The sequence below is a fragment of the Limanda limanda genome, chromosome 18 (assembly GCF_963576545.1).
Source record: "Limanda limanda chromosome 18, fLimLim1.1, whole genome shotgun sequence".
In the NCBI taxonomy this organism is placed as follows: Eukaryota; Metazoa; Chordata; class Actinopteri; order Pleuronectiformes; family Pleuronectidae; genus Limanda; species Limanda limanda.
In genome coordinates this window covers 5,959,410-5,982,065 of record NC_083653.1, presented here as the reverse complement: position 1 = coordinate 5,982,065, position 22,656 = coordinate 5,959,410, and the positions used below count along the sequence as shown (strand labels likewise).

General features: G+C 45.7%; 1 protein-coding gene across 1 annotated transcript in view; it reads left to right on the top strand.

Annotated features, from left to right (window-relative positions):
• Positions 1 to 244: 244 nt before the first annotated feature.
• Positions 245 to 22,656, top strand: part of LOC133024622 (protein eva-1 homolog C) — a 71,740-nt gene continuing 49,328 nt past the window's right edge. Inside the window, exons 1-2 of the mRNA XM_061091781.1 lie at positions 245 to 353; positions 21,509 to 21,732. Of these exons, the coding sequence (XP_060947764.1) occupies positions 245 to 353; positions 21,509 to 21,732 (333 nt within the window). The remainder of the gene's footprint in view (positions 354 to 21,508; positions 21,733 to 22,656) is intronic.

Sequence of the window (22,656 nt, the reverse complement as noted above, 5' to 3'; positions counted from 1 at the left end):
CTCCAGGTGGGCTAGCCTCCTCCACACGCCACACCACCACACAGCACAACACGCAGTTCGAAAATGAAGCAGCCACGGAGCTGTTCCGCGGAGGGAGGATGAGGGACCCAATGGAACCGCACGTCTCCCGCACACGCCGACGCACAGCCTGAAGAACCCCTCGATGCTGCTGCTGCTGCGGCCGCTGGATCTTATCTCTAATGCTCCAGAGGAACAACAACCCACGAACTTCGAGGCTTCAAGGATGTTCTTCTCGGATGGAACTCTCTCAGCCGTCGGTAGTGCGCTCCTGTTGGGATTAACGCTCCTGGCCGCGCGGTGCGACCTCAGCCACGGATCCTCGGACCTCTCAGGTTGGCACCACTTTGTGTTTGTGTGTTGACAGAAGCTGTGTGTACGAGCTGTGAAAAAAAAAAATCCCACTTTATTCCACCTTTTTCACACTTTCATCCAGGGCGTAAAAGTGACGCTCCTTGCACGTTTGGATCCGACTTTTACGCACGCGTTTCCCAAAGCAGTGCGCAGTGATTTGCGGTGATTGGCGGTGATTTGCGGTGATTTGCAGGGTTGCGTCGCCTCAGCTCGGGACAGCCCGGGCCTGTGGCGTGCTGCAGCTTGCAGGGCTCAAGTGTTGCGCCTCACAAACCGACTACAACACAACCCTAAACATGCGGAAAAGACCCGTATCCTGCGCTTATCTCCCGGCCCCATTCTGACACACTTGTAGTGGAGGGAGGGAGGGAGGGAGGGAGGGCAACCACATTGGAGCACCACGACCAAATCCTGCTGTAATGGGGGATTAATGGTTTCCCAAGGCAGATCTGCTACTCATATCCCACTGATGCAACTGAGATAAAACTGGTTAATGTGTCACTGCTATTGTCTAAAGACCCAGGGATCTCCTGTGCAGCTTTTGAACAGTTTATTGTGCTTCACGTACAAGTTGCTGCCAATTACTTGAGGTTTAAGTGCAAGCTGGTGTGACAGAATCTGCAGGCTTTTTTTTGTTATTTAAGGATATCACTAAACTAATGAGTTGTTCCGTGTTGCAGTCGAGGCCACTGAGCTGTTGCTGAGCCCAGGGCCGGCCTGCAGGTCGTGTTTACTGTGCCATAAAACAGGAAGGGAGCTTTGTGTCGGTGTTAATTGGCCTCTAATGGGTCTAATGGTTGGAAACGAGCAGCCTCGACACTGTGGGGAAAAGGTGCTAAAGAGCCCGTGCTGCTGCCTAATGAGCTGCTGAAGATGAAGGTGCATTAACAAGGTTTCGGTCCTGTAACGTCCCGGGCATGTGTGCATGTGGTTGTTGATTGAGCCAAATATATAATACAACCGAGTTAATCAAATGGTTAATTAAGCACGGAGGGATAAAGACCATCTGATTCCAGATTTCCGCCTCAGAGCAGATTTACCAACACGGCAGCTTAGATATGATTATGCAAATATTATGTCACAGGCATAACTTGTTGGAAGGAGAGCTTTGGGTTCTCCAGGAATTGTTTTCTACCTGACTGGTTGGAAGTCGAGCTTTTATTCGACATTTCTTTTAGGGGTGGGAATTGGCAAAAATGTGACGATTCAATAGTATTGCGATATTTGGGCCACGATTCAATAGTATTGCGATTCTGCGATATATTGCGATACTGCAAGTATTGCGATTTGATTCTGCGATTTATTGCGATTCATGTCCCCCATATTATTCAAAGGCATTACAAAAAATGAGGAAAATAAGACTGCTCAACTCACTTCAAATGTCACATTTAATTCTGTGAACAACATTGTCTTCTACACATTAACTGAAGTGCAAAAACTAAGAAAGGGTAGTGCAAAAACTTTGTCCTTGAACATTCAGGACACACCCCGATATATACTTACTTTCTTGTGGAGCTCTTCAGTTGCTGTGTATGGAACTAATATCAGTTTTACTGTTGGAACACTTGATGTAGAGTCCAAGGATGAAACTTTCTCTTCTCATCAGGGACAGAGCGTTCTCAGAAGCCGTTTTCAGTCTTGACCTCAGGAGAATGTCTGCAGAGTTGAGTCCGGAGTTCTGGTAACTTATAAATGGCTCTGCTGAGTTCACATGGGTTTGTTTCCAGTACATCAACACCGGCGTCTCCCTTTAGTAACATCATCAACACGCCCACTTGCTCGCGGTGAGTCCTGCGGAGGATCTCCTGCTGTGTTCTCACATCAGCTCCTTCGGACTCTCTGAGGCCTTTTCACCAGGGGCCGGCTGGAGAAAGTCTGCATGAAGTATTGAGGCTCTCTACAGCCCTCCGGAGAATGTTCGGAGGTCTCTCTAGAGTTCAGTTCACGTCTGAAAGCAGCTTTACAGACACGCTGACCGAGCGTCACTGTGAATGAAACGAGAAAACCTCAGGGGACAAAGAAATCCTTCAGTCTTCACATTCTCCACGGGCTGGAGTCTCCCTGGAGACCGAGAGGAGCGGATTGATTGACAGGTGCTGCCGGGCTGCAGGGTGACAGAAGTGGTGGGTTTGGATCCAACATGTGTCAGTCAGACCTCTCATGAGTCAGAAGGTTGATTAGTGATGGTGGACGAGAACAAGGCGTCTGTCTCTGAGGTGCATTCACCAGCTGGAGCCAATCGTTGAATGTCTACAGTTGTAAAAGTTGCTATTTTTAGTGAATTTGTGTCCTTCTTGCATTTGCATAATTTGTTGACGACGGGGGGGAGGTAATGGCAGTTTCATATTTCGTCAGCGGCTTTCAGCTCTCTGCTGAAATGGAAACAAACAGTGCTGGAGGGTAATTTCATTCTGTCTCCCTCCCTGTTATCATCTGCTATTATACAGCTGCCTGAACGGCTAATTAGAGGTGTGGAGTGAGCGCCGCAACACTTAGCCGCCCCCAGGCTAACTGAGGGGGCAGGACGCTAATTAATACTCTTTATCTCAAAGGTTATTGACACTTTAATGTTGTTGTTTGTCACTTTTCTCGCCTCGTTCATGCTTGTGCACAGTTGTACTGATGTGACGAGAGCTCATCTTGTAACGTCACTGTTCTTTCACAGAGAAAAGGCTGCGCCAAAGAAACCCAGCCAGCTGCCAAACATCCTTCACCACACATGTTGAGCTTTGTCACTTCAAATATGGACGATTCTGCACCACAGCATCCATGTCACACCAAAAAAGAGCCAACAAAGAGTTGATTAGTTAGTGTATGGGCCTGATATTGAATAAATCCTTGGTTATTTTATGGGTAAAATGGCCCAAATATAGTAGCAGTTTCTCAGTTGTGTGGATGTGCTGCTTTTCTATTCACTGCGGTTACATGTGTCCGATTGAAACCCGATTTCTGGCGTTGTCCGGTTTCAATCGAAGATCCATGTCATGTAACTCCACAAATCTAGATTTCTTGTGTCCGACTGAAGTCGGATAACCACCCCCAGATAAGTAGATCGGATTTGGCTGTATATCGGACAACGCGCGCATGTAACTCTGGAAGCTAGACAACAACTGGAGAAGACGTCTTTGCGCATGCTTGAGATCCTGCCCCCCCTCCTCCCTCCCTCCCTCCCTCCCTCCCTGGCCGTGACCCGGAAGTCGACACGTAGATAAAATGTCGCTGCCCGGTGCCGGCCGGCACTCGCCATTACCATTCTAATCAAATGCGCCATTCGCATTCGCAGTACTCCTAGAGTAAACATGCACAACATCATGTAGAGGGACGTAGCTTCACCTTGCTCTCCGTTCGTCATCTTTCTCGCATGCTGAGTTGAAGGCTGTTGTTGTTTATGGTTGCTAGTGGTGACGAGGTCAAGCGGAAATGGCTGTATCACCACTAGCTGTAATGAAAACAGCGCCACCTATCGTGAAATGCTTTCGGACAAGAGTCGGATTTCTCAGTGCCATGTACCCTGAGATAGAGCAGTTAACCCCCCATGGATAGAGAAACCTGATTTCGGCCGAAATCGGGTTTCTGCCATCATGTAAACATAGTGAGTGAAGGATGAGACATCGGCCAAGAAAGAACCCATTCAACTTTGTTCTAGTCTAAGTGGCAGATACAGGATTTTTTGGGGTTAACTTAGAATGTTAACTTTCTTTAACATTGTGAGGTTGTGTGTTTCATCATTTTTCCAGCGTATATTCATTTGATTTTGATTTGAACAGATATCTATAAGCGTTTGCAATGTGGTGCAGCTTGATATGGATGTGAGGGGACTGTGGGCTTTGGACAGATGGATGTTCTCTACTGAGTTCCATTCTAGTCGATAAGGAAAATAATTGGTATCTGCATTTTAACACTAACCTCATCTCTAAGACTACACTTCACAAGTGTTTCCTGAGATACACAAGTGTTATTTCTGCTTGTTTGTACTTTGCTCTAATCAGACGATAGTGAGATGGAATCATTTTTGTTAAAACCTAGTTAACGTGATGGAAGTGGAGCCTTTTCTGCCGCTCGCTGAGCTTTTCTCGCGTTTATACAGGAGAGGCTCAATTAGAAGCGCATGCAGTGTTTATCACTTGTTGCCAGGCGAACTCCGTGCCGCTGCCAAAGGGCGACAGTGAGCCAGGCGGCGTTCATTCTCTTCCTCTGTCATAAAAAAACCCTGTGGGCGAAACCTTATTTAACCCCAGTGAATAGGATGTGAGGCTGTCGAGGGGCTGGGGAGGTCAACTGAGGTCAACCCATAGTAACTGTGAGTGTGTGGTTAGGGGGGGGGGTGGGTGGGTGTGTGTGTGTGTGTGTGGGGGGGGGGGTATCATCCACCTCGGTCTTTGTTCCCCGCTGTCGAACCTCGTGAACACATGTCCCCACAATCAGGGGAGATAGAAAGAAAGTCAACAGTTTCTCCAGAGGTCATGGAATTTGATTCAGTTCAAGAGAGGAGGAAGAACTTTGAATAACTTATCAATAAAGAGTGAAGTAAAATAACTTTTTTTTACAGTTTTATACTTTTATATTAAACTTCTTTTCCCCCTAAGATGAATCAATAATTATAATATTATACAGCTAATGACAGCTAATATGGTTTTCTAGAGTTGTATTTGATTGATTTATAGGAAAAAGTATTGATTGGACAATTACAATAGGGCTTAAACAATAAAGAAACAAACAATAAATAAAAAAAGTGTGAACAGATCAGCTGATTGCTTCACTGTGGCAAACCCTTCAACTGCACGACAACACACACACACAGACACACAAAAGTCTGCCTGCTTTACACGCACACCCCTCCACCGATCACTGAGCTCTCCTCTCGACTCCTCAAATCATAATCCGCTCCAGTTTTGCTCGTGGCTCCCAGATCAGGGTACAGCGCACCGGACCCCCTGCTCCCTCCTCTTGACCCCTTCCCTTCCCCCACTCACACACCCACCAGCTCCCCTGCTTCTTTCCTCACCACCACCACCACCACCACCTCTCCGTCTCCTCCCCACCTCCTCCCTGCCTCGACTCCTCCCTGGGGCTTGGCTGATCACTGTTTCTCTGTCTGCGTGAGCGCCAGGTGAGCTCTGTCTAAACAAATCCTGCCGCCCACTTGTTTTGTCTACCGCGGTGTCGGCAGGCGAGAGTCTGGCATGAGGCCGCTTTCCTCAAGGAGTCGACAGCGAGACAGGGATTGCTTCTCCTCAAAGAACAGTTTCTGTGAAGGGTTTTTCAGACATGAACTCCGGAGAATGTCATGCACAAGTTGGGTTTGGACTTTCTCCGGAGTTTGCCTTTCACACATGAAAAACTTAACAGAAATCTCTATTGCGTTTAGGTGGCAGCGGAAGACATAATATATTTATTCTGCTGCAGAGATCACATGTTTTTGTCTTCTACGTGTTTTGTTTTGCTCTTTTTCTCACTGCTGTGTCCTCGCATGGTTTCATTCGACATTCTCCAGACTTTCACGAGAGCGCCGGTGGTCGGAGACAGTCCAGAGCCTCCTGGGTGTCGAAGAGGGAGCTTAGTACAGTCAAACTAAAACCCCTTCTTGATTTTATCATCAAAATCCACCTGAATGCGGTGAGCGGACAGGTTGCAGAAGGTTTGATCAAATCTGAATGTTTTTTTCCAAATCTGCTTATCTAAAATCCTTTCAAATCCCTTTCAGTGCTGCTTTTTATAAACTTTCAGTAAAAAACCTGGAGAGAGGTTAAATGATAAGGTCTTGAACTAAGAAACCTGAATCCTTTTCGTTCTTTATCAATAATAAAGATGTAGTAAAGGATAAAATAGACCAGAAGTGTCCGGAGCCAAAAATATTCCAGGTATGATAGCTGTCATCTAGAATCGGCCTCAGATGTCAACCATGAAGTTTCAACTCGTCTTTATAGCATCAAATAAATTGATAAATAATAAATAAAAAACAGTGATAAGATTGACCTTAAATGTCAGACCTCTTAATACGGCCCACAGCCCTTCCACTAACACGGATGAGGCAGCAGGAGTTATAACCTGTACCAGCCACCAGGGGACAATCGAGCAGCTTCCGCTTCACTTTCATGGAGAAGTCCTGTCGTCCATCTTTTATATACAGTCTGTGTCAGAAACCCACAGAAGGTCATTAAAGCTCCGAGCAGTCAGAGGTCCGTGCTTCACGTTACAGAAAGCGAAACACTTCGTACGCTGGGAATTTATTGCTGACACTTAAAATGTCATAAGCGGCCGTTTAGCTTCCCCTGTAATGTGGTCACGTTTAGCCTGAATAAATAAATCCCAAAGACTTCTGGGACATGAGCGACTGAGGGAAAAGGTTAACGTGCGACTATCAACTCCTGAATGTGCGTGCCTCCCGTGTGTGGTTGTGGCGCAGTGTGTGTGTTATTGTGTGTGTGTAATTTAAGGTGGAAGTCTGGCCTGACACAACATGATAGCGATGAAAGACGTGACCTGCTGTGTAAGTCTCTCCACCTGGATACAATAAGCACATAAACAAACACACACACACGCATAAAGCAGAGCTCGACATCACGCCGGGGAGCAGCACAGCGGCGCTGGCGATGAGAGACGAGTGTTTACAACAGGAAACGACGTTTCCCCGCCGCTCAATTTACACACGGTGTGAGAAAATTTAATTATCCCTCATAACAGCAGCAATAAACAGAGCTTTTATAGTCATAGCTTCACTGTGGAGGGTTTAGAAAGTGACTTGAGATGCAACTACAGATAAATCAAGTTTCTTGTGCGTGTTTTTAACGAGGAAACACAACACGCCGATGGAAATTCCCGAATAAAAGGACGAAGCATTGAGGGCAGAAGCGTCGACATGATTAATGTCTTGAAGGCGAGTTTAGTGTCAACTGAGTCAAGTCCTGGCATATGAGCCACGGTAACCAATCACATTCAGCTTTTGTCCCGTTGCCAAAATATGTGCTGGGCGACTGCACATCCTGACTGAGGTGATACTTATTAAATGATTTGGCTGCTGTTGGGGCAATTACGCACTAAATTAAACGGAGGTATGTGAGTAATGTTCTATGCAAAACAGAGTCGCAGGGAAGATAGAAAGTTTATCGCAGAAAATGATCTGTTACCTTTTATTCTGATTTCCTCTTCCTCTGCGTCCACACTCATATATTTTAGTTTTAAAAGGCATCACCAGCTGCTTCATTCTTCACCTCATATCCACGCTGCTGCTGAGCCTCTAAAACAAACTTCATCGGTCAAGCTAAACATATTCCTGGTCACTGCTGTTCCTTCATAGCCTGGGTGCCAGACGAACTTAGCCCCGCCCACAACATTTTTTGGTCGGGAAGTTCGGTCGTTAGCGAGAAATTATCTCCGAACAGCTTCTTTTCGGACCAATCAAATTGTCAGGGCGGGCTTTATACGATGATGGACAGATGATCAGCAGTTACGTCATCAACTACGTCATCAAACAGCGCTTGGGTTGACTTTGTTTTCCACAAACATGCCTGCCGCTGAAGAGCTGAGGTGTGTAGATGCTGCCATTGAGTCTGTTTCAGGAGACATCGACAGCGCACTAATTTTGAAAGAGGAACAGAGAAACGCGATCAAGGCATTTGTAGATCGAAAAGATGTTTTTGCCGTCCTTCCTACGGGATTCATACGTCACATACTACGTTGCTCTGATTGGTTGTAGGTCTATCCAATTGAGCCAAGAGGCTTTTTTTTCCTGGTTCGGTTGAAACACGCCCCATAATCACAGCCCAATGGAACGGTCTCAGACTCATATTCTGACTAGAATCATGAGTATGACAACGTCAGGCTAGTTCCTTCATATTTCCCTGCAACTAACTAACCACCTGCAAATAGACAAACTGTTTCTACAGCTGTGTTCACACCGAACCTGAGACCTTTCACTTCAGTTGTTCAAATGATCCCTTCATGTTTCAAGTAAAGCTAATTTTCAGTTATACCCTCAGCTCTTTGATTTCCCTATGTTGGTTCATATAGAGACGATGATGATGATGATAATGATCATGAGGGACGACAGTTGCCTAAAGACTCAAATGTTTAAATGTTTCCATGGTTGGAGTCGTATGAACTGAACCACTTCTGGTGTTTCAGCACTGTGGAGTAATGGAGCGTTATCACTGTGTGGACTGAGGTCGTTGGCTGCTGTTAAAAAAAAAAAAAGAAGAAGAAGAAATAACTGTAATTGAAGCGAGAGAAGGTGTCACTCTTTCAAACAGTGTCTGATTCTGGGGGTGAAACTCCTAAATTAAACCCAGACTGGGTTTTAAAATCGCCAACGTCGGCTGCATGAGGACGTCTAACTACCAGCTGAGATGGGCTGGATGTCCTCATCAAATCTTATAATCGGCACAAAACCGCTCAACCAGGCAGCCTGTAATACCATAATCATTATTTTTCATCTGCTGTAATTCTGTGAATCCCTAAAAAAAAAACACCCAAATCGCCCATTTCGCTGTTCAGCTGGATGGTTTTATAGTAATAACTGTTATTGGGGTAGGGACTCCTCACCCATTTATCTGCAGAGACGTATATGTGTAGACACTGCAGGTGTGTGTTTGCACTTGCCCTCTCTCGCATGGGGGGGGGGGGAGGAGGTGTAAGAAACTCCAAAGAAAACACGGCGAAAATGTGCGATGCAGATTCCTCAGTGACACGCCGCTGTTGCTTCACTCGGCTGCACCTCCAGCCCAGCGGTTTCCCTCATCTTTACTTTCTCTGTTTTGGCAACAGCCGCCGCGGCAATTAATTAATCAGGCGTTATCATTTTGTCATTTTAAACACACAATCTCCTCCTGTGTTCTCTCCGTGGACAGACGTGTTTTCTTTGAGTGCAGAAAGCTGGCGGGAGGATTCCTGCCGCTGCAGGTATACGGCTCCTTGCTCCATCCAGCGTGTGAGGATCAAACTAAGCTGTGGTGTTGAGAAAGAGACTAATGGGTGTGTGTGCACGGGGCAATTATCCCCTCACGTCCACCCCACTCATGCAGGATTGAATTATGCCTTTAAACAACCCCCTACTCCCCCCCCCCAATGCAACAACGACACAAATGCACATGCAGGAAAAAAAAAAAGCCCTTTTTCTGCTCTTGCATCTGGAAGAATGTGAACCATGCTTTGATGCCACTCCTCCTCCCTCCTGTCTCCCCTTCTCTCTCTCTCTCTCTTTTCTCCTTCTCTTCCCGGGAGCTGATTTATGTTTGGTTTCGGAGTCTGCATGTCCGCCTTCCTCTTTTTTTTCTTCTTCTAATTGTGTCTGCATCCGTCAATCCTCTCTTTTTCTTCAGCGTCGACTGGAAACGCTTTGAACGTCATTCTTCTTCTTCTTTTTTTTTTTTTTAACGGTTTGATTAAACCACCAGAGGGAAAGAAAGAGGGAGAGAGAGCTGGAGAGAGAGGTAGAGAGGTGGGGCGCCGAAGGGCCAGTCTGAACAAGGAGGCATTGTGTAGACCCCCAACTGTGAGGGACTGACAGTCTGCATTACAGCACGCTACAGCAGCCTGCTCCCCAAAGCACTGCTAATCTGTCTCTTACTGGCCCCTCCGGCCTGCTCAGGTAAGGAGGAGGGAGCGAGAGAAAGAGAGAGAGAGAGGGGGGAGAGATTATTAATTTTTATGTACGTGCAACAATCATTTTTATCTGCAACATTTGGACTGTTCCTTTCCCCCAGCATCCTCTTAACACTCATGAATAACAGTTCATATATGAAGTGCAACACAGGAAACTATAGAGGCCGACTGATTTATCGATATTAGACTTTCACAGACATCTCAGCACATCTGGATTTATGTTCAAGAATAAAGAATGCATTAAAGATTCATGTTTATATTTGTCATGTTTATTTTCTTTATCCAAGTTCTACATACACATTTATTTGCTTTCAGTTTATTTAACAGTTAAGATATCAAGTCTCAGTGACGTTTCTTACATTTTAGAAATCATTTCTTTTTTTAATGTATCAGTCCATCTCTGAGGTTTCTTCCTCTCTTTATTCAACTGTGTGCTCGATCACTTATTGATTTCATCTTCAGATTATGTAATGCTCTCACTCAAAACCCCCGTGCTCACTCGAATACACCCGGCTTGTTCTTCCGTTTCATGTGCTCCAGCTTCAGCTCTTCTCCTCACGCTCTATTTCCGCGTGCACGTGAAACTCCCGCTCTCACATTTCTCCTCTGCTCTCGGATTTGGTTTTCTTCTCTGTTTGGATTGTTTCGGTGCAACAAGTCTGTCACAATTCCCCGAAACCAGTAGAACGCCAGGTGTAGTGAGGACAAATGAAATGAAGAGTAGTTATTAATCTAGTGAACGTATATGTGTGTGTGTGTGTGTGTAGCAGCTGACTTCATTTCCCAAATCGTGGGCTCCTACATTCATCATGCAATAAAACCTTTTTCCCGAGCAGACCCCAGTGACTCGGTAGCTACAAAAACAAACGGCTCGGTGAATGACTGCAGCGCCGAGCTAAGCTTCCACATTTAGCCGGGTCATTCCTGCAGATCTCTCTGGGTTTGTTGTAAATGGAAGGGGATCTGCCCGCTAAGTCCCATTGGACATGCTGCAGATGGCTTTTCACTCCCTCGGCTCCTCAGGAGTTGTTCTATTGCTTGTTTTCACAGAGCTGCCCTCCAGATAAGCTTGTTAATTCCCCCCAAAAAGCTCAGCCTTTCAGTGCCCACCCACTCCCAGCAGAAGGAAATACCTCAGTGCACGCTTGCACCTTCGTCGGCTGCTGCTGCACTCTCTTGCTGTTATTGCTTTAAAACTAATTTAGGAGGTTGTATATAGACTTGTGACCAAACTGGAGCAGTGCAGAAATAGAGGGGGTGAGAGACTCTTGGACAGGAAGCAGCCATAGTGTTATTTTCGGTTGTCGTGTTGAGTTCATTTTGTTTTCTGCGGAGACGATGTGTAGCTGGATGACTTGGATGCAGCGTTGTGAGTTGGTGTTTAACTTCCTGACGACAAAGGTCCGAACACACGGATGTAAAAACTCACAGAAGAGAAGTTAATTATTTCGCTATCAAGTTTGCACCTTTGCCAAAACCCGATTATACATTCATTATTCTCTCACGTAACTCATTAATCTTTCGGACTTTATAATGTCTCATCAAATCAAAAAGATTGTGAGTTCACGTCTTCAAACGTCTTGTTTTGTCCAAAAGAAATTTAGTTCACTGGTAAAAGTAGAAAATCCCACCAAGTTGTGTGTTTGCGTATTTGGTTGAGTTGTGTATATTTGCCGCACATTTGTCTATTTGCTTGCATTGTGTGTATTTGCCGTGCATTTGTGTATTTGCTTGTGTTGTGTGGATTTTCAGGTCACAGTTAGTCAAACTGATGAAGACGTTTTCTTAACGCGTTGAACTCTCAGGGCCACCGTACTTTTCTCGCCATTACTTATCCGATGTGCTCAACCTTCATCGTGTCTTTCACTTCTTGGTATTGTAGCATTTAGCTAAGATTGAATCTTCCCCAGGAGAATTCAGACTCAGACAGCTGCTTCCTCCATGTGCGTTGTCTTCTCTGCTCAGTCTGGCTCCTCAGACGTTTATTCCTAATGATCAGTTCCTTGACATTCAGAGAAAACCGGAGAAAGGAAATCATTCCCCTGACGACCTCCCTTTGAAATCACGCCTCTCCGGCCCTCGGGCTCCCACTGCCACACCCAGCAATCACTCCGCTCCACTCTGCTGAGGGATACATCTGTCGTTCACTTTGTCACATTAACCCTGGCACACACTGATGCATCTGTCTGCTGTCTGCCGGGCTGTGGTTAGCGATGGGCCGGCCTGGCCTCCTCCCAACTCTCCCAGGCCGTAAAAGTGACCATTAAAATGATAGATCTCTCTCCTCCTCGGCCTCTTTCTCTCCTCCTCTCTGTGTGTCTTTCATTCTGTCGCACACTTTCTCTGCGTGGGTTCCTGCCGGCGCACAATACACACGCTCACAGACTCGGAGGAGAAGCGTCCTCGCCTCGGTGCCCTTTGACCCCCGGAGGTCGCCAGGACAGGCACGTGCTAGCAGAGGTCACCGGGGGGGGTCGGGTAAGACCAGTGTTTGGTTTTCAGGGAGGCTTAGCGGCCACTGTCCAACCACAAGGCCGTCTCCAAGCCGACAGATGTTTTCTACCCCCCCCCCACCCTCAGGATGAGCTTAGACAACAGAGCCACAGGTGGACCTCCTCTCATTGTCGCTGTTATCCAATAAGGATAAGCTGAAATATAAAACTCCCGACTTGTTTTCTAACACGACAGAGTTTATCCTTCAAACTCTCAGCTTCTCTTGTGGTTTAAGGCTGTTTTGGTGCTGATCTCCCCCCCCCCACCCCTTTGGTGTAGTGTGGTACACCAAAGCACACGCTGAATGTTGAATTTCAACCCTCCACTGTGCATTCTTCCATCACATGCACAGATAACTCCCAGCATCCTTCACTCTACAGCAGGGCTATTGAGGCCTGCTGTAGTGTGCAGGACTAGTCAGGTAAGTTTCAATGATATTACTGGGGAAAATATATTAGCATGCTGATTGAGGATTGTTCATCTGTTCATCTAGCCTATTTCCATTCATTTATCCATCAATTGTAAAATATGTTTACAGACGTTTCCAATTGTTTGGCTAACTATCTATATCTCTGGCATTGCATTAGTGTTTTTTTACAAACTTTTTTCTCATCTTATTCTATAGAACAATGCCACGTGCACTATCTCATGTGTGGAGACATTTCACCCCATCCAATGTAGAAGGAAAGGCTGTGTACATTTGCAAATACTGTGCAAAGACCTATGTTAAGAATGACACAACGATGCAGAAGCATATAGTCAAGTGCCCCAAGTTTCCTCAGGGCTCAAATCAGCCTGTGACAAAACAAAATGTTTGTATTTATGTCTGTATATGTCAATTCCAGTTTATTCCCATTAATTCCCATGGAAAGTTTCCCACTTTGAATATCCCCGGAATTTTGCAACCCTAAGTGCGGTTATAAAGAAGAACTGTTGTGTTCATGTTCTCCTCCAGAGCATGAATTCCTCATCCCGCCTGACGTGTGTCTGACTGAGCATGTGACATCACTGCAGCTCTTTTCTATTTAATCCTCTCGTCTTGTCTGGTTTGTTATTGGAAACATCACACATCCTGCTCTAGGAGTTCATATCCATCACATGAACTGTATAGTTGCTGCATGTCGGCCTTTTCTTTCGTTTGTCTCTCATGTGTTGATTCATAAGGGCTCTATCAAACCCTCGTCACCTCCTCTTATTTCCTCCACACACACACACAAACACACACACACAGAGCGTTTTAAAAGCCCGGGTCGACTGCTGCACTCAGACACGTACGTCATGGTGTGAACAAATAAATGAGCTTTGTTCAGGAGAGCTTCGGGGGGGGGGGGGTTGGGCTGCAGAGTGTGGAGGTTTGTTGTTCCTGTGGCTGGAGTTCATGCTGTGGCTGCGTGCCACCGTGGAGCCATGTGTTTGTGTGTGTGAGTGTGTGTGGAGGTGTTGGAAAGATAAACCATCTCCGTGCGGAGGAGAAGGAGAAGGACCGGGGCGAGCAGAGTGTTTGTGTTTGTGTCTCCGGGTTTAATGGCCTCAGCTGCTTCAGGCTCAGTGGGGGGGGGTCAGCAGCTCTGCCATTCAAATCAACAAGACCTGAGGATGTTGATACACACAGTGATGTTAGCAATCTCAATATTAGTTTGAGCCTCTTTAACACCAACGTTATCAGGTATAAGTGTTTTTATTTTTTTTAAATATTTGACAACTAGAATTACCGCTCTGTGGTTCTATGCCTCCGCCAAACACTGCAGTTCCCGTGTACATGTTTCTACAAACTTTATTTTCCAGATTCATATAAGGTCACTGTGACCTTTGACCTTTGACCACTGAAACAAAATCACTTTGTCTGAAAATCTTAGTCCAAGTGACAACCGATCGAAAGTTGAAGAAGTTCCCTTGAGGAGTTTTGAGATATCGTTCAAGAGGCCACCATGACCTTTGACCTTTGACCACCCAACTTCTTTCACCCAGGTCATCCTTGAATAGTCCAAATGAATGTTTGTAACAGAATTTGAAGGATTTCCCTCAGGGCACTCTCAAGATATCGCCCTTGACCCGGGAGTGAAAGCAGATTGTGTCCGCTGCAGATGTCAGAGGATGTTAGAAGGTTTTTTTTTTTGACTCTGTATCGACTCTAATCTTCTCTCTCAGGACTGTTTTCTCCTCTCCTCAGGTTCTTCCTCCACGCTCTTCCAGATTTCATTAGCTGTTGTTTGATCAGCCGTCAGTGGAGTCTGATAGCCGGGTGTGAAGCGCATGCTGGGTGGATCTCCTGCTGGGAAGAGGGCGGATGCTCTGAAGAAAGGGATTTAGAAAGTCCTGTTTTTTTTTGGTCCTGGTCCTCTGTGGGGTTTTTTAAGTGTGAAGTCAAAACCGATGCTGGGGTTAAATCCAGGGGAGCAGCCGCATGTGAGTAAGCCCCCTCAGCTGACACCCGCCCCCCCCCCACTCAAGTAACTGTGCGTGTACAGTATGTGTCTGTTAACATGTTCACTAAGTATTCACGGAACTCGCACGGTTCAGTAGCCGTCATCACGTGTTGCCTCTGAATCCTGTCAATACCAACGTGCCAACTTCTCACACACATTTTTTTATTTTTTTTTTTATTTTTTATTTTTTATTGTTTTTCACAATTGAAGATGAAATCTCATACATACAGACGTATATGAAAACATTTTTTTTTTCTCCCCCCCCCACCCCAGGGGACAAACAGAAAAGAAAGAATTAAATAATAATAATTTAAAAAGAAAAAGAAAAAAAAAAAATATATATATAGACATCATTGTCGTCAATAAAAAAAAACAGACACACATTTTGCCACAACTCAACCACTGACTCCAAAAATATGAAAGCAATGGTTTGGTATCTTGGACAGTTTATTCATATTTATATAGAAAAATATATATTTATTATCCATTTACCTCTCAAAACTCGATTTACAATGTAATGACATTAAACAACAAGGAAAAATTAAGAAGAAATTAATACCTACATATTCATAGTTATATTTTTAAGAGTTTAAAAGTCAAACATTTATTTATATCTTATTACCAGAATCAAAACAGGATTTACAGAGACCAAAGACACCATAAACCTGTTTTTGATTCAGAGACCCTGAAGCAGAAGTTACTTGTTGCACGTTTAACCAAAACTAATAAAAAACAGACCCCATCTCGTAGGCTACCTTAAGAATAATTAAGATAAAGGGCTTTATGCATTATTAAGACATGTTTTGTCCACTGTAGCTAATGTCCTCGAATCTATAGATAACAATACAACAAATATCTGCATGTTTCCATAGATTCCTGCACTAAATCATAGATTTTCCGGCGAACGACCCATTTACAGTTCACGAGTAATTAAAAAGTTAATCCCTCTCGGGCTTGTGTCAAATTTAACTGCTTAAGGCTTCAACAAAAATATCTCTATGCTCTTTTTCTGCTCCGTAGCACGATTAGCGAGAAAGTAGGCTAATCCAAAACGTGACTATAGCAGCAAGACCGATGTATTGTGAGCGGAGGAATGCTGTGTATTTTAGGAATGTGTTTTTCTTTTTTGTTTAAGCTCCTAACTGTTAATGATTTTCGCCCTGAGTACAGTACTTGGCACATTCACAGCAGCGGCCGCTCGTAGCTTTCCTCCGACATGACGTCCTTTGTGCCGGAGCGTGTCCTTTGTGGCATCTATGTGAACTTTTGCTCCTTTTTTTTCTCCTTCTTCTTCTTCTCATGTTTGAGGTCTCATTCAAGCGCTGGCACACCTCCTGGCTCTGACCCATTCAGCTCACGTATCGTAGAGTCAGAGTTTTGACCACATGTGATTCAAAGCCGGCGGTGGTTTCATGTCAGTGCCGCGCTCCGGGTTCTTGTGCCGCCTCCGTGGTTTGCGGAGAGAGAGAAGTAATTACAACGTGGCTCAAAGCCGCCACACTCTGACCTCGGCCGCCACATCCTGTGAGCGCTGGCCTGCGCCTTTTTTTAAATATCTCTCGTCTTCTCTTCTGCAGCTTTTTTCTCACGACCCGTATCTCTCCAGGGTTTTCCTCTCGTCCACCACCACCCCGACATCTTTTCAGATTTTTATTCACAACACTTGATTATTCTACAGGTTTCGCAGGGTCTTCATCTCCCACTCTCCTTCTCCGTCACTCGCTCCTCTCTGCTTCTCGTCGTTGTCGCCCCCCCCCCCCGCTCGCCTCCTCTCGAGCTCTGCCAGTTGCCTTTTTGAGGGGAAACCTCCACTCTCCCCAGTAATCACCACTTAACGGGGAATTCCTTTCCACCAGCAGCTCTACATCTTTGAACATTTGATGTTTTGATGGCTGTAATTAGCTTAAAATAACACCAATAAAGTCATGAAGCTGAAAATGTTTAAATACCTAATGTACCGAGATAAAACGCAGCACAGCCTTTGATTTGGCTGCTTTCAAGAACCTCATTCTACAGAACGCATTTTGAAGCGTATTCTTTATTACAGGTTAGAGATTGATTGCAGTTTATACAGCACATTTATTATCTCTAAACTAGAGCATAAACGTGCACTTTATGGCATTAAACTAAGCTATATAATCTGCTCATATTGAACAATGTTACACATTCTTCCCCCGACGCCAGAGGCTTGACAAGCGTTGCTCCACAAGCAGCGCAAAAAAGAGTTTAGAGGCGTAAGCAGCTGAATAATAATCAGCATGAAGCCTGTAATATTTTAACGCGGCAGTAATACTTCACGCCGCGGTGCATTGTTCACTCTGACCAATCGGAGGAGGCGGCATCTTACAAAAAACACAGCGAAAGCCCCGGGCATCAACAACAGACCGGGTTTCCACCTGAACCGCCTCTGGAATCAAACCGCCGTCGCTCCCGTCCCCTCCCTGTGCTCAAGTCAGAAATACCTGTCGTTCTCCTCCTGAGCAGACACTGAACACCTCGGCTCCAGGGACCGTGAGTTAGTCCGAGCTTCCTCCCGGGCTGACCTGAAAGGAGAGACGGCTGCAGCTGGATGAGAGCACCTCTCTGTTTATAATCATGCTTGTCTCTGAGTGTGTTTAACCAGACTCAGATCGCTGGTATGTGACCTGCACCAGGTTGTGACTGGTCAGCGGCGCCCGGAGAGGAAATCCTTCTCCAGCCGGCTTCTCTCTGCGTCGTGTTGACACAACACAGCGGCCCGTCGCTAATCTCCCGACCCTCTCCACCGCCGGGTCAGACCTCAGGGTCGTCACATGACCACAGACGAGGAGCTAATCATCACAAGGGGCCTCTGAATGGGCGGAGAAATTGGGATTGCGGCCGAAACAGTTTTGCCCACTGACGGGATAAATCTCATCATGTGACAACATCAAATCTTTTTTTCTGGATGAGGCGTTCAAGGGGCTCTATCTGCACCCATAGATATATATAAAGACTAGATGTCTCAATCAACGGAGCCGGACGTCACCACATGGCGGCCATCTTGCCAGAGGTTGCTCGCTCACCCATAACATTGTGTTGGTAGTGGTAAACAACCATAACTTGCTCAATTTTCAACCGATTTTGAAACGGTCTGGTTTGTTATAAACATCTGAGATGTAGTTATGGCACTGCATACTTATGAATAATTTTGTTATTTTCTAAGAAATTAAATAATTCATGCAGTGTCATAACTACATCTCTGACCGGTTCAAAATCGGTTGAAAATTGAGCAAGTTATGGTTATTTACCGCTACCAACACAATGTTATGGGTCAGCGAGCAACCTCTGGCAAGATGGCCGCCATGTGGTGACGTCCGGCTCCGTTGGCAGGCAACGCAGACGAGACATCTAGTCTTTATATATATATCTATGGCTGCACCCGCCTTCGTCCTCAGCTCAAAACAAATGCAGAGGTTGAATGCAGGCCTTTCAGTCCGGCTCGTGTCTGAGGGCGACCTGTTTGTACACGAGCTGCACGGCGACCGCAGCCTCCGGTCTGTTAACGGGCAAATAAACACGCCGGCAGACATAATAGCGCGGTGCTTTTGTCAAGGGAAAGGTTAGAGAGCTGGCGAAGGGAACGAGCCTGGGCCCACATGAAAAGAGCCGGGGAGGAGGAGGAGGAGAGACGCCTGGGTGTTCCTCCGGCAGCCATTGTTCGGCCTTCTGCCTCTGAGGGACACCTGTCATTGGCTGGGCGGTTTACACAGGTGCCTTAACCCCGCCTGATTTGTTGGCCTTGAAAGGAGACTTCAGTCAACAGGTAGCGTGGTGGGAACAATGGGGACGATTCCTGAGGAGGAGAGGGAGACAGGAGCGAGTGGGAGGAGGAGGGCGCAGTGGCGAAAAAAGGAGAAATGGATTCTTTAGAAAGCACCTGAGGGGTTTGAGTGAGATAATCTGTTTGCGTTTTACCCACAGTGTGTCTCTGTGGGGCGGAGGGAGGGCGTGTCCGTGAGCTGGTGGCGCTCGGGCTGTTGCTCAAGGATCCCTCCTCTCAAGAAACTCCACTCATCTATCCTCAGCCCCTCTCCGTTTCACCTCCTTCCTAACCCTGGCCGTTGCCATGGCTACGCTGCCGTGCCCACGACCGACTCGTGGTCTCTCATGGCGCTGGCACCTCGCCAAGAACCCGCCCCCAAGATGTGATACTGCTGCAGTAACGCCACACACCCGGGCTCCGAGAGGATTGTTTCGCACCACGTTGTTTGTGTTGACGTTTTTTTTTGAATGAATGCGTGTTTGTGTGTGGTCTCGCTGCCAGGGGGAATGCCACGTCCCCCCCCCCACACACCCACCCTGTGTGGAATGTGGAAGGCAAAGCAGACCTGTGACCGTGGAGGGGGAGAAACTAGTTAGAGTTCAAATTCAAATTGCAACAGCGACGCTATCAAGTGTCAGATTTGGATACTTTGTCAGACAAAATCTTGAAATCAAAGTTTTCCAGTCGTGTTAAATGGAATCAAGCACCCATCAAGTTGTAAATCCCAACATCTAAACGCCCACAACTTATTGATTTAAATTTTTGAGGATGTTTTATTCTTTACAAATATAAAGACACGTATTGTAGGTTGTCATGATATAAATACAGGCTGTGACAAAAAGACAGCTGCTGTGTTTGTTTTCTAGTTCACATTCCTGATAATCTGGTTCGTGGCATCCAAATAATCCCTGAATAAACTTAAAATAGGATTTCATGTGCACCTGCCTTTTATTTTACAAGTCCACGCAGCCACAGGTGGAAACAACAGCGCTTTACCAACCATTCTTTATTTAGAGAGAGGCCGACCTTTCGAAAAAACCGAGAATGTCTCTTGTTTCCCTTCCTCTTAGAACCGTGGCCATGGTGATACCGGCACAATGTGTGTGTTTTGTGTGTAAGTGTGCTTACGTGTGAGTTAGAAAAACACTGTTTCTGTGTAATTTCCTCTTCCCCGACAAACACAAGCCAAACAAAGTCAATTGAATCACAGTGTGTCCACTTTGTGAGTGAGTGAGTGTGCGTGTGTGAGCAGGAGTGTGTTGACTTTCTGTAAATGTGTTTGCCGAGCACTTACCCGAGAGGCTCAGGCTTGGGTTGCAGGTCGTCTGTAGTCGGTGAAAAGGAGATTGTCAACATATCACATGATTTAATAGAAACACTCCCAGTATTAGTTTAATTCTAGAAAAAAATATGTTTTATTTAATAATAAAAAAAAAGGTTAAAAATGGGAGATGGTACAATTTGTGTGTTTGTTTCTCTTCTTCTGCAAATGGTTCAGATAATTCCAGGGAGCCTTTCTATGACAGTGGTCCGGGGATCAGCTCGTTCCTTTCTCTGCATCTCCCTTCTCACACGCTGGAATGTTAATGGTGGCTTTGTGATGGGTTCAGCTCTCCTGAGTCCTGAGTGACTGACAGGCCGACCGGCAGCTCTCAAAGAAGCAGAGTTGGCTGAGAGACGTCAGTGTTTTCAAAAGAATGAGATCTTTTTATTTGATTTCAAGCAGCCCCCGAGGTTAAATGAACCTTGTTCCGTCAAATGGTTTGTACAGAGTTCCTATTCATGGTCTTTGATAGCAGCTGGTTTGTGTGGTGCGGGTACACACGGTTACTGGGAAGCTTAATCACGTGACAGTAAAGGCTTCAAGATTGACACTGACAATCGGTCCCGCTGCCAGAGCCATATTACCCTTTGGTATATAAATATGCGGACCATCATAATTCCCTGTAGCAGAGCAGGAGTTGAACCAGAATTCTGTGGGAAAGGTCCCGTAGGTCAGTATCTATGAACTCAGATCCTTGTCTTGAAACTGTAATTATGTCAGGCTTTGAAGATATTACCTTGGCAGATATTATTTAATATCAAAACTAAGAACATGTTCTAGAGCCATGACTGCAGGGCTGATGCTGGCAGGTAAATAAGCTGAAGCCTGACTCCCTATCTCTGCCTTTGTGGTATTCTAGGCCTGGGGCCGTGCTTAAGATGTGAGTAGTTGTCTGCCAAGGAGCGCTTGAATGCAGCACTTTCATTTGACGGTGGAAACACAGCTTGATGGAACAGAGGGGTCAGGTGAAGGAGAACAGGTTTGATAAATGAGGGATAAAGTGGTGAAGAACAATGAAATGATCCAATAATGAACATACGGTCATACCATATCGCGAGAAAGCCTCAAAGGAATACCCTCAAATTTGGTGGAAATGTTCATTTGGACTTGTGGATTAACTGATTCGATTTGAGTGTTGAAAGGTCAAAGGTCAAGGTCATGGTGGCCTTGAAGAAAATAAGTTTGTTCTTTTGTGATATCTACAGTTTTTATTAAGGGAATCTCCTCAGCCATTTGAGTAGTTGTCACTTGGACTCAAAGAATCACTGATTAGGTTTCACTGGTCACAGGTTAGAGGTCATGGTGACCTCATGTTATTGTGACTGAAGTATGTCAAGAAAACATGAAAGGATGGAAACTGCACTCGTTGGTGGAGGCATTCAACCACAGGGCAGTAACTCTAAGTTTTATACAGAATGCTAAAGGGTTGAAACATAAAATGAGAAAGTGTTTATCCATTAGTCTCAGTGTCTGAGCTAAAAGCTGCATTGGCATCTTGCTGTCTTACAGGTTACCTGTCCAAAGTGTTGAGGAACTACACTGAGCAGGCCTGTGAAGGGGACCTCCTCTCCGTCCGCTGCCCGCCACGCACCACCATCACCGTCCAATCAGCTTTCTACGGAAGGAGGGGGGCCTCTGACCCCCAGCACTGCCCTCAGACCTACCAGGCCCTCCTGAGTTCTTACAACGCTCTGGAGGATGTTCGATATTGTTCTGTGTCCACCGCTCTACAGGTAATCACCAGGGCTCACACAGTGCGGATAGTTTCAGAGAAAATCGAATGAGAGTTTTTCCTAAATCCCTGCATGTGTCTGTACAATACCCCCTGTGTCCCCTGCACCCGTATCCCTCATCTGTGACTCTACTCTTAACGTAAACATCCTGTAACACACCCTGGGTCCTGGGCTCTGAGGCCTCCTGAGAGAAAGCCTCACGTAAAATGGTCAAATTGGCCAAGGGTTAAATTTCGGAGGACCACTGATTATGTAATGCTTTGTGAGGAGGTTTTCCGGCAAATTACACTCTCTAAAGAGGAAGCAGCTTGTATGTTCCCACCACACAAAGCGATTTCATGGGGTCTTTGCCTCAGCATCCTCTTCTAAATTGGGATACGGCGGGACTGGAAGCCCCACTTTGCAGCACCAACACAAACACACACAAACACGTCCTGTTCAGCATTCATTGGGCTGTTGTGTTTATTCTTAGTCCCCCTGCCTCCCAGCGTTGAACACCCTCCATTTCCATAACAGACAGGACAGCTATGAATGCACACAGACACTGCATTGTGGGGAAGTGAGAGAATTACTGACCGCCACCCGTATTAGTAACCCTGAAGAATCCTGTTCACAACCCTTGTCCTGTTGGAATTACAGATTCAATTCTCAATGTAAATGTGCAAAAAGTGTGTGGAAAACAAGAGCTGCAGATAATTCTTATTTTCTTTGTGAATTATATACTTTATAATTTTAATTTATTATTTTTACTATAATAAAATGGTGATGATATCATTTTCTTTCTTTCTTTAAGACGACACTGGCTGATTGTCAACTTGACTGCCCTCCGAAAAGTAAAGCCAAAGCGTCCCGATCGCCATCTGGTGGCCGGGTGCAGTATAGGTCATATACCCGGCCTCCTCCATGTTAGTGGGTGGGACATTG